Source organism: Mchenga conophoros, linkage group LG23, assembly GCF_057382185.1.
Source record: "Mchenga conophoros isolate Kocher_MC1m ecotype Shallow Benthic linkage group LG23, M_conophoros_male_GT1.1, whole genome shotgun sequence".
Lineage (NCBI taxonomy): Eukaryota > Metazoa > Chordata > Actinopteri > Cichliformes > Cichlidae > Mchenga > Mchenga conophoros.
In genome coordinates this window covers 11,639,898-11,651,706 of record NC_140547.1, presented here as the reverse complement: position 1 = coordinate 11,651,706, position 11,809 = coordinate 11,639,898, and the positions used below count along the sequence as shown (strand labels likewise).

General features: G+C 44.8%; 1 protein-coding gene and 1 long non-coding RNA gene across 2 annotated transcripts; one reads left to right on the top strand and one right to left on the bottom strand.

The window, feature by feature from the left end:
• Window positions 1-341: 341 nt before the first annotated feature.
• tmem59l (transmembrane protein 59-like) lies at window positions 342-10,340 on the bottom strand. Its single transcript, XM_085264375.1, has 8 exons — window positions 10,036-10,340; window positions 8,980-9,085; window positions 8,156-8,250; window positions 7,874-8,026; window positions 3,851-3,956; window positions 3,639-3,753; window positions 3,031-3,148; window positions 342-2,093 (listed from the first exon to the last, which is right to left on the bottom strand). The coding sequence occupies exons 1-8, from the start codon at window positions 10,198-10,200 to the stop codon at window positions 1,935-1,937; spliced, it is 1,017 nt and encodes a 338-aa protein (XP_085120501.1). The 5' UTR covers window positions 10,201-10,340; the 3' UTR covers window positions 342-1,934.
• On the top strand, window positions 2,087-2,615 carry LOC146546775 (uncharacterized). The gene is made up of 2 exons (XR_014890688.1): window positions 2,087-2,347; window positions 2,477-2,615. It is a non-coding gene; the product is annotated as an uncharacterized LOC146546775 (long non-coding RNA).
• Window positions 10,341-11,809: the final 1,469 nt, after the last annotated feature.

The following is an 11,809-nucleotide window of genomic DNA, read 5'->3' as shown; positions in this document are numbered from 1 at the left end:
TGGCTCGGAAGTTAGAGGAGGTTGGACGGTTGGTGGTTCGATCCCCGGCTCCTCCAGTCTGCACGTTGAAGCCCTAATGGTCCCCAGAGCACCCACTGGACTGCGTGTGCGGCGTCACGGTTAGAAAGTGCTTAAAGGCTTAGAATAAAGCACTGTATGAATGTGATTTCAGTGTAGCGTTATATAAGTACCGGACCATTTGCCATTAATCTTCTGCTCTCCATGCTACCGTTAAGCCTGATATTATTTCTGTCTTTACGAGCTTCACACACACGCTGACACAAGCACGCACGAGTGCGCGCTTTGTCTGAGGTTTTCTATAGGAATGAAAAAAATCACGCTTACCATGAAAACACTTTATTTCATCATGTTGTATCGTTTCATTGAAAATTAACAGACCAGTAAAAAGGAAACAATACAGTTTGAAATCCATCTTCACGTTCCTTGCGGCATACCTCCGGCACAGATATCGATCGGATGGCTTTTTAAAAAATTATTATTAAGAGTCCTTCCTGTATATCATGAGGATATTGTCATTCGTTATTACGCATTCTATTCAAGGTTTACAGTAATATGAACACAAAAAATCACAAGTCTACAGTAGAGTTGTGCCGTAGTGGCGAGCGGTTAAGATAAACTATCAAAGAATCACTTGCATGCACGCTTTTTTGTCTACATAGCCTGGATTAAAAGAGAGCGCTACAGGACATCTAAAGCACTGAGAGGAAAACAGAAAATCTTTTCTAAGACTGCGACTGTGCTCAATAACAAAGGTCTGTGTTAAAAGCTTTGCATTACACACTGTTACAGAGGGAATCCATCAGTATGTGCTCCTAGGACATACAAAATAGTCAGCTATTAGAAAGCACATATAACAGCTATGAAGTCTTGAAGTGATAGAAGAGCAATAACAGAATAATTATCATCATAATAATAACAATAGCATTATTAATAATATAGCAACAGGTGTGATCTGTCTTTGTGTGTGTGTCTCTCTCTAGCTGATGTTACAGTAGTTTACATACAGACTAATTACATTTGCATGATGACTGAACTGTACATGGTACTGCAAAAACACTAACGGGTAACTCACTTTGATGACTCGGAATATAACGAGGAGAAAATAAATTAAGGTCGATTTTTGCTCATTTTTAAAGACGGCGTCCGGTTTAAGATTTAATTCGAGCTGTGTGAAAAGACAAAGATCCAGAAAACACACGGGACTGAGGCGACGAGAGACGCCGACGTGCTGTTTTTGTACCTCTGAACCCGGCGAGGGTCACTCACCTGAGAACCGTTTCACGCTGCCGAGACGCGAATCTCAATTTCGAGGCCATTTCTGCACAGATCACGGTGCTGACTGAGTAAACGGATCATAAACTGCGAGGGATTACTCTCAGAGTGTTTCGCTCACCTTTCATTCATCTTCCTTTCCTCTCAGAGCTGTTTCTCCCTCTTTGCTGTGAGCAAGCCACTAATTAATCCAAACTCTCTGAGAACGAGGGAAATTGAATCTAAGATGAAGCTCCGCGTTTGTCTTCTTGTCCACACTTGACGAATGACACGAGCGCTCTCGGCTGCGGTCTGTCCTCTCTGCTTGTCTCGCGCGTGGCTCGGAGACGAGACTCATCAATAAGCAATGAGCGGGCTAACCATTAGGGAACGACCTCGCTTGACGAAACCTGGATTGTACAAAGTAATGAAATGCATGACAGGTGGAGCTGACACAGAAAAAAACCCAACTGACTGACACGAGCTAGATGTTTGTGTGAGATCACTTTAAAAGATGGAGGGTGCCATGCTCTTAAGAATATGTTTCTTTAAAATTCTGCTGATGGAGTAAGCATCGTAATGTGTTTCTTTCACCCCACCCCTCTTCTCTGACGAGCCTCAGAGTTTAGTCACCCGCTGAAGCGAGACAGCCGCTCTCCATCCTAAACGCACGTTTTGTTCAAGTCGACCTTCAGCGGCAGCGGCCCGGCTTCCTGGCTCTCCTCCGATTGCTTTACGGTGACGGCGATGACGGGACTCAGGTGGTACGGGTTGACCTTGTGGGCGTTTTCCAGAAACTCTTTATCTCCGTTGATACTCAGCTAAAAAGATACAAAGAATTTATTTTTTATTTTTTTAAAGGCACATAATACCATATGGCGTGGATAAACTGACAGTTCTAGGAAAGCGTTTGTGTACTGCTGTGATTTAAAAGCTCCTTTTTCTAAAGGGAAGAGAAGGCACACGTCTGAGGTTTGACAGTAGCCGACAGCTTCAGCGATGGAAAGAGGAGATTTCTACCTGTATCCTGTTTTGCTTTGTTTTTCATGGATTTTTGAGGATCCAGGACAAAAATGTGAGACCTGACAAACACACATCTGTGTATTCCCAGTTTATCAGAGTCAAATATATAAAAAATTCTTCAAAGTCTAAGTTGGTAATGCTGCGATTATCTAATGTTTGAAACATTCCCTTTTCTTTAAAGCTTTCTGAGAAGACTGAAGAACTCGTCACGATGTACGTCCTCCAGTGCATTCACAGCATGTTTGCATACACAGCAGCTTTTATTTACTCATAATTACAACTTGTGTAAACTATCAACAGATAAATAAATCAAATAAAACTTGTATGTGTGGCTGAGATATGTTCAGTAACAAAGCAAAGTGAGACACTGGAGTGCACAAAACATGCTTGTGATGATCCAGCCTGGTAGCATGTTTTAAGGCTGTGACAGGCTGCAGATGAAGTGCGCCTCACTAACGACTAATGGATTGGATGAGCAGAAAGGGAAGACCGGGAGAAGACATGCTAGCTGCTGTGGATGGGAAATGCTGATAAGAATCAGATATCAAAGCAATGTTTATGCCGCCTTCCTGGAATGAAATCCAGACTCAGACAGAAGTGGGCTGTTGTTTGGTTTGTGTTACTTTAAAGGTGTCCTTAAGGAGCTCCGAGATTAGAAAACACAGGTGCACTGCCCACCCAGGCAGAGCAGAATTCAAGATTTAATGTTGATTCATTTCTTTTCCAAATGTGTACCTGTGTCTTGATGTGCTGCTCCGGTGCGGTAACGAGGCTGGCACAGCTGAGCCACAGCATGACCATGATAGACAGGAAGAGACAAGCAGCTAAAATCCACCGTGGAAGGCCAGAACGTCTGCAGAAGGAAGCGGGGGAGCAGGGGAGGGCGTTAGAATGAGGTGGGCCAGAAAGACCGAGAAGATCGCCAAATTATACATAAATGCGCTGCAGATGTTGCATAGACTTAAATAGCATCTCGTTAATGCAATTAAAGTTCAAAGTCAAAGAATCAGAGAGGTATTTTTCTGCATGTTGAAACTCGTTTAGTGAAAGAATCACTTTATTTGATTCTCTGTGGTTTTAAATGGCGTTTTATGAGTTTTGCAAACAGGATGAACTTCATCTGTTCAGCTGTCTTTGTCAGTTAGGACGTCAGTGTAAGGTCTGCATCACTGCGCGATACTGCAGCTCTGTTAGCTGTGCTAGATTAGCTTCATCAAACAGGTTTCAAGTGTCTTTAGGTTCATTTTCATGCAGGCTCCAAGGAACGCTTGTGTAAAAGCAATTTAAATTTATGATAAACGCCCTGCTTAAATCATTTAATTGGTGATTTTCCACAGTGTCACCTGGACATGCAGCCGAGGAAGTCGTGCTCAGATGCGAGGTCCTCCGGGTGCTGGACGGCGTGTTTCCCTTTCGCTGCAGCTTTGGGAGTTCCCTTCTCCCCGTGTCCCCTCGCACCTGACACACAGTTAAAAAAGTGGACATCAGTTCTAGCTGAAACAACAAATGGTGGGATATTGCAGAAGCATGGATGTGCGGAGCATTTTGGTCTAACCGTGGGGCCTCTGGGTGTGAGAGTGGACCTGAGGCCAGGGTTTGTCTGCCACGCTGGATCGAGGAGCCTGCAGCTCGGGCAGAGAGTACTCCATCTCTGGCTGGCTCTGAGGAGAGGAAAACAGCATCAGAGGAGCTCCTAAGCGATGAGAAAAGTCAGAGCAAACACATAGAAACCCCACAGAAGGCATCCAGGTGATCCTACGTCACCTTAAGGTCACGATTATAGTGAAAACTTTTAACATTCAGTTAATCTTTGCGGAAATTCTGACTTTGGACACAAAACACCTGCTTCTCTTTTCTCTCCTTCATACAAAGATTTGAGATTCTTACCCACAGACAGCCCTGGAGCTGGAAGGATGATTCAAACTTGTATTCAAGGACATTTCAGCCCTTTAAGAGCCGTCTGTGAGGGTACAGTCTACAAACGCTCCCCGTGAGTTTCTCAGTATAACGACAGAGTCTTTCCGGACTCTGAATCTTTCTCCTCTGTTCAGTAAAAGTTCATTTATTCGTACTTCAGCATTTAACGTCGTGTGAAACCAACGCCGTCATTAGAATTCGTTTTTTCAAGCATGCTCAGTTTCCTTTTCTCTCAGACACTGAAATAAGTTCACTAAAGCTCCTTTTAGTGGGACACCATCTCTGAAAAACATCTTTTTAAACCCACATAGAGCCTGCTGTTGCCATTTGCACTGTTGTGTGTTTCATTACGTGCGCGATGTTTTCGGTTCCCCTGGAGAACTCATTAAAAGAGGATTTTGCCTCCCTACTGCTGACCCTCCCTCCACTCTAAACAGCAGCTGTAGTCAGTTGTAACGATACTATTGCTGGCCTCAGCAACAGCACACTCTCACAGGCCTACTAACAGCACAACACATCCCCGTGGAGTGTCTTCTTCCCCATTATTCATCCATTCGGACACTCGACGGGATCTGAAACCTCTTGCTGTGTCGGACACTATAATCGAGGATCATTTTCACTTTATTCTTTACTTTGTTTTGGAAATGAGTGATCTGCTAACTTAGTGAGTGATTTCAGTCACATGACCAGAGCAGCAAAGGACTGCTGACGCGCTGCAAGTCACTCTGGAAACTGAGTTTATTCTCACTCATTTTCAGTGGCGGTCCTAGCCTGTTTGGTGCCCCGGGCAAACACTCCCTCTTCCGCGCATGTTCTCGCTTCGCTTGTGGGGGTGTCCTCCACGACGTGTTTGTCAGATAAACTGGTCGTAGCTGTGGATCTGAGAGCGTGTGTGGATGTTTATCGTCCCCTGTCCAGGGTGTACCTCAGATTTCGAGCCTTCCTGTTCTGTGGCCAAGAGTATTTCACCGTGCCTATGCAGGAAACATGCACTAACATATGCATACGGGGGGGACTATTGTGCTACCCTTTTGAAGGAAAAAAACATGTATACCTCCCCCATTCCATCTCACAGTCCTGATCAATCAACATCAAGAAGGGATCCAAGTTAAACTGTGATTGTCATCCACACCCTTGCTCCCTGCAGCAGCTCTGCATCCAGCACACGTGTCGCTTGTGTCCGTGTTTATGTCAGTATTTATTCACCGCACACAGAGTTCAATTTGTTTGTTAACAAAAACCACGGCTCAGCTGGAAGAGGCGCTTAATCGATCCATTTTGTTTCAAACGCTCTTCTCCCACCACCTCATCGAGGGCTGAACTGTCAAAACAACAAGGTGGTGTTGAGAAGGGATAAAGAGGTCTGCTTTGCAAGTCTTTCTTTAAAATTACAAGTTTGTTTTTCCCTTCAGTAGGAATAACTAAGAATCGTATACTGTCTGGTTCCTGTGAGCCGCCTGCTTGTTTTTATGATGCTTGCTCATATTATTATCCTCGCAGCATGGTGTCAGGCAAAGCTCTCTGTATACAGTCAGCCTGTAATGGACAGCCATGTCATTTTTATTTCAGGCAACAGCGGTTTATTCCCCCCTCCTTTCTGCTGTCCCGATCCTTAGCCCGACTTTTTCTGTTGTTTCAACACTCGGGGAGTCAATCTGTCGAGTTGGTGGCGGTTCGCCAGCTGCCCACTAAACACAGGCCTGATAGTTTTCTCACTGCCTCTCGGAGCCTGCTGGTTTCCCCCTGCTGCTCCAGTCTGCGTGTCGCTGCCATAAAGAGCAAACATCCATCACCGAGTCCAAAAGAAATGTCGGTAATTTCATATTCTGCGCTTGCTCCATCACCATATATGAGGTTGAGAATTACAGCCCAGCGTGCACATACATTTTTATACCTAATAATGAATTTCAGCATAACAGACAGCTCTGTGTTACACAGAAGCCTTTGTGTATGCGTTAGAGTGCATAAATACTATCATTTCCCACAGAAGCCTTTAATTATGTAGCTTTAACTGCCATTGAAGTCACTTATACAAACGGGAAAACACTTGGGAGAGATGGTTTTTGATTTTGGAGGATCTGTCTGGGCAGTCGGTGGTTAAACAGACCCAATCTTATTTTAGCTTTAATGTAGAGGTGGTTTACTGTGTTGGCTTTAACAAAAAAAGATACACTAACATCTGAATTTGCTCTTTTCAAAAACAGAAAACGCGACAAATGCTGAATCTTTTTTCCACTCTGCATCTAAAGACGCACGGCGATGGATAATGGAGAGGTTTTTTCCAAGTCAGCCAAGGTCACCAGACACACATGACCTCAGCTGTCAATGCAGAAAAGTCTGCATCAGCACCACAGCGGAAGAAGCACTTTCACTTTTTCACTGTTCTTCGGCGTAGTCTGTTCTGTTTAATCTTGCAGTGAGTTTCCATCATGAGGTGAGCTCAACAGCTGGTCATCAAATATGCATGGCAGCGAGGGGAAGTGACATCATTTAAAAGGAAATTTATAAACAATTAAAGTGCAGTGAGGGGGAAAAAAAACCCACCCAGCTCTCTGAATTCAGCCACCTTTCCTCCACCCCGCTGTGTGCCCTTGTTCACTCAACCTTCACAGATGCACTGACTCTAAAATGAGCTGTGGCCCAGGCTGTACACAGTGTATACCAGAGGATACATTTCACAGTTCTAACGGGAAGGAAGCAGAGATGAACTCATCCAGTAATCTATAAGGGCTCGCTGGCTTGCCTTAACCTCCAATTAAAAACATATGAGGCGTAAAATCGCAGTAAGTAGTCATTTTATATTTTTCCAACACCGGTAGGCAACAGACCCTGCATGAACGAATATATCCTGAATATACTGTGCAGATACTGTGTACATGCAAATTAAAATATTCTGTCTTTCCAGTCACGTGGTGTGAAATTTGTAGAACAGACTGAAGATCTGACCGAAGCAAAAAACAGGATTCCATCTTTTTGGTGGTTTGTCTTAATTTTGAATGCGGGGTAAGAAAAGCGGCGTAAATGCTCACACTGCTGTTTTTATTTACAGGTGACACATTCAGGGCATAACTGAAAAGTAAAACAAACGTTCCTAACAGCCAGCCAGTGATGACGCGTGTGGCTGCCGTGGGATCAATGACCTCAGTGAACATTTTCCTGCATTGCTACTGCAGTCAGATCCAACCCGCAGTTATCTCCTTACATCATTCTTTTATATACAGCTTATGGAAGGGGTGTCCAACATTAGGTCCGGGGGCCTGAATCGACCCAGCGAAGACATCAATCTGGCCTAATTGGTTGGCTTTGTGAATTTATGTGAAGGACATAAATTTTGGTGTTTTCACAAGTTTACAGCTTCTCCTGCTGATGAAGAGCTCCCCCTGTGGCCACTCACAATGCACCGAGGTAATTAAATTACATATTAAACACATTTACGTCTTTACAGTTTAAGCCCTAAGAGTCGTCAGCATTTCTGATGAAATTGCTTCTCTGTCTTACATTAAGGTATCTCACTGTGGAGTTAAACTTGTTTACACTGACAGAAATTGGAGTTTCACTGGTTCGGCTAACATATCAAAGCTGTATGTGGCCCACAGTGTAAAATGAGTTTGACATCCCTGCTCTATGGTGTTCCCTGTCTCCCAGTGCCAGCTGGTCCTACCTGGAAAACCACAACCTTGCCGTCGTCAGCCTGCAGGTAGAAGGTCCAGGTGGAGGAAATGAAACTCTGGGCGGAGCTGACAATGTCATTGCACCAGCTGGACACGGCCTCCATCACAGAGGGCGGCTTTGGGCGGAGAGTCATGGCCTTCAGCTGCAGGAGAAAGAGCAGGATGGCAGTGAGGGTGGTCTCCTGTGTACACACTTGTGCCAAGTTTAAACCGACACCTATAAGTTGTGTGTGTCTGGGTGCACCCTTTGAGCGCAAAGTGCTCTTTCTCACCTTCCTTCTCTTGATCTCGGGTTCGGAAGGCTGGCTGGCACAGCCGGTGCTGCAGGCCTCCTGCTCCAGCAGCTTAATATATGCCTCCTGGCATGCTGTAGAGAGAGAGAGAGGGCGCAGTAGTGAAGTATGACAGAATATATAAAAAAGGAAAAGAGCAAAAGCAGGTTGACAGCGCAGATGAAGGAGCGAGAAAAAAAAGAATGAGCACAAAAGGGAAGTCAGCAGAGAAGAAATAAAACAGGTGAGGGCAGAAAGAACGGACACAACCGAGACGACTTGCTCCACAATGCTGTTACTGAAGCAGGAGGAACCGGGGTATCTGCTGTCTGGACAGCAAATCACATCATTGATTTTCAATACCGCAGTTCAAACAGGGAGAACAGCCTGAAACCCCCCACCCTGACAAAAACGAGCCTGCCAGCTTTCAGGAAACACCGCAGTGTTTACCAGAGCTTTGATGTTGCTCTCCAGATTTTATTTTCAAATCCAGTCCTGTCTTTTCCAACGACTACAAAAACACCAAATTCGAGATAAAAGAGCCATTGTGCTTCGTATGGATTTTGACCCTCGTGACCTCTCTTCAGGATTTTCTTTCTTTTTTCAATCTGATTTACAATTAACATTGAAGAAAATAGATAGATAGATAGATAGATAGATAGATAGATAGATAGATAGATAGATAGATAGATAGATAGATAGATAGATAGATAGATAGATAGATAGATAGATAGATAGATAGATAGATAGATAGATAGATAGATAGATAGATAGATAGATAGTCAAGCTAACAGCCCAATGGACAGCTTGACACACTGACTCACCTCCCTGACACTCCTCCCTGCTGGTATTAAAGCCAGCATTGCCATTGACAAACTGGCAGATGGAGTAGAGGCGACAGCCACGGTGACAGGCGTTCATTATGGAGTCCTAGCAGTCAAACAGACAGAGGGGGGGGGGTTCAAAATTAGAGATGTCTCCTATAGTCTTGGATAAACTCCAGATAACCTTGTTAGGAGCTGTGACATAGATGGGTCATGGCATTCGTAATGACACGGTGCAGCTGTAATATTATGGCCTGACATAAACAGTTTATAAGACGCGTTTAGATGCTGCCAGAGAAAGCTGATGGTAATAAGCGAGCTCCATGAAAATTTTGCAGGATACTGATGTGGTGAGAGGAGGATGCACATTGCTGCATCCTCCTCTCACCACACTCTTGATGCAAATAAAGAAACAGCGTCCTCTGGTGGCCTCGCTGGGAATAGACGAGACAAAAAAGGTTTTTGGCCAGTTTATTACAGCCTTGAGCTTTTCATCATCTTTACTGCGTTTCCGCGCTGATTCGGAGGGAGGGGAAAGGCTGATTATCCCAATGCGCGAAGGTGAATGCGTACACAGCGTGTCTGGAGTCGCTGTTCTGTGTGATGGACGCAGAGCTTTGGATCGCAGATTTCAAACCGGGTGTTTGCAGCTCTACCCTTTGCCGCCCTGCAGGGTGTCTGAACCACACCTGAAGGCAGCAGAGGAGGAGAAGGGGGGGAGGGGGGAGACAAACACCCGAGATATAAAATCTGTAATCCACGGAAACTCACAAACCTCACGGTCTCAGCCTGCCGCCCTCCGTCTGGCCTTGTCTGCGTAAACCTGTCTACAAACAGCGGATCCGAGTGGGTCACTGACGCAGTTCACGTCTCGACTGGCCTTTAAGATGCACACAGAAATCAGCTGCATCCATTTTCGGCCTAAGTGCGCCGAAGCGTCCCTGAGGCCCTCGCGCGGACCTAAACACGTTCACTGCGGGTTATCGTGAGCTCTGGCTCCCCCGTTAGTCTGCGCTGCGCGCCGCAGCGGCATGGAGCCTGCCGGGGACAACTTACTTTAGCGGGGCTTTTGTTTCTGATGGTGAGCGCGCACTGCTTCTTGCAGTAATTGATGTCGCCCAGCTGGTCGTCAAACAGATCGGAGGACGCTGCAGCAAGTCCAGCGAGGAGCACGGAGAGCAGGGCCGAGAGCGCGCACATCCTGCCGCCGAGCCGAAGCATGCCAGATCCCGGAGAGAGCCGCGGAGAGTCGCTTTGTGGCGCCACTGCTGCTGCGGATGCTGCTGCTGCCTCAGCCCGGGTCCCGTCTGCCGCTCCGCTGATCTGCCTCTGCCCGTGGCGTCACGCGCATCATCATCATCACGCACGCGCCGTCAAACAGCCTACTCGATCCGCAGAGCAGCCTTTGCTGCAGTGCATAAACGAGCAGCGGAGAGGAAGACCTGACCCACACCTGAGACCTCACAGAGACACAACACGCAACTCACGGTCACGCCTGTTAGAAGAACGGTTTACTGCTGGGTTACCTGAAAAAGGGGGATCATGAAAAAGTTTAACCGATGCTAGTTATAGAAGTATATGTATAGAGTATATGTAGCATAACATAACACAACATAACATAAAATAATATAACATAATGTAACGTATTATAACATAATATAATGTAACATAGTATAATATAATACAATATAATATAACATATAACTGAGAGTATTTGTGAGCATTTGTACCTGAGAGTATCCATATGTTTCTGACAGTATTTGTATCTGACAGCATCTGTAAGTTTCTAAGAGTATCCGTGAGTATTTGTGAGTATTTGTGAGTATCTGACAGCATCTGTAAGTTTCTAAGAGTATCCGTGAGTATTTGTGAGTATGTGTGAGTATCTGACAGCATCTTTAAGTGTCTTTAAGTTTCTGAGAGTATCCGTGAGTATTTGTGAGTAACTGACAGTATCTGAGAGTGTCTGGGCTAACTGTGTGTAAGCTCTTAATGAAACAGAGTGTTTTGGCTCCTCCTCTGTCTCTGACTGTCCATTACTCGTTTCTGCTTTGGGTGGATATCTGTGGGCGAGTGTCATTTTTTATTCTTAATATTTCTAATCACTCTCTGGACCCTCTGATGCTGATGCTGTGATCTTGAGGACATCGACCTGAGCAGCGCTCCATTTTCTGTGTAAAAACTTAAGCAGAGCCTCACCTGCAGATGAGCTTTCACAGTTTTTCCTCTTGTGTTTGGAAGAACACGTGATGCACTTTTTATTCTGCATTGTTCTTCCCGTCATCTCATTAGTGCCAATTCTGTGTGAATGCAGGGGCGATGTTTTAAATCCATTTTTACATCGGTAAAAATATCTTTGGTGCAGATGTTTTAAAATGTGTTTTGTGAAATAACATCTGGATTAGGCGAGTTTACAACTGTATGCCTCCCACTCTTCAGGATCAGATTCACTCAGAGGTGAGAGCATTACATCCATGTGGTGAAAGACTGCAGCCCAAATATTATTAAAAACACAAAATACAGTATTACCTGTTCTCCTGCATTAGAGCTAATAAACTGTAATAACTTAAAATAAGTTGTTTTACAGGTGTAAAAACAAAACAAACAACACAGCTTTTGCATTCAGTGGGGTTGTGTTAAAAAAATATGCTGTGAGAGAACAGGGAGCTCGATACTTGGACTGATGACTGGTTTCGTTTCTTTACATAAGAATATTTCTTTTTTTAAAATCATTTAGTATCACATGACTTTAACTTCCATCACTAACTGGTGAGGATAAAGCCTCGCCTAACACTGACAGGAAATGACATATTGTAATAGGCGTGGTGAT

What these genes read in the sequence shown, in the direction of transcription:
- tmem59l (XM_085264375.1), bottom strand. Translation starts at nt 10,200, where the DNA reads ATGCTTCGGCTCGGCGGCAGGATGTGCGCGCTCTCGGCCCTGCTCTCC. An exon ending in CAGGGAGGAGTGTCAGGGAG is followed by an intron (nt 8,251 to 8,979) that starts GTGAGTCAGTGT and finishes CTCTCTCTACAG; the next exon opens with CATGCCAGGAGGCATATATT. An exon ending in TCACACCCAGAGGCCCCACG is followed by an intron (nt 3,754 to 3,850) that starts GTTAGACCAAAA and finishes ACTGTGTGTCAG; the next exon opens with GTGCGAGGGGACACGGGGAG.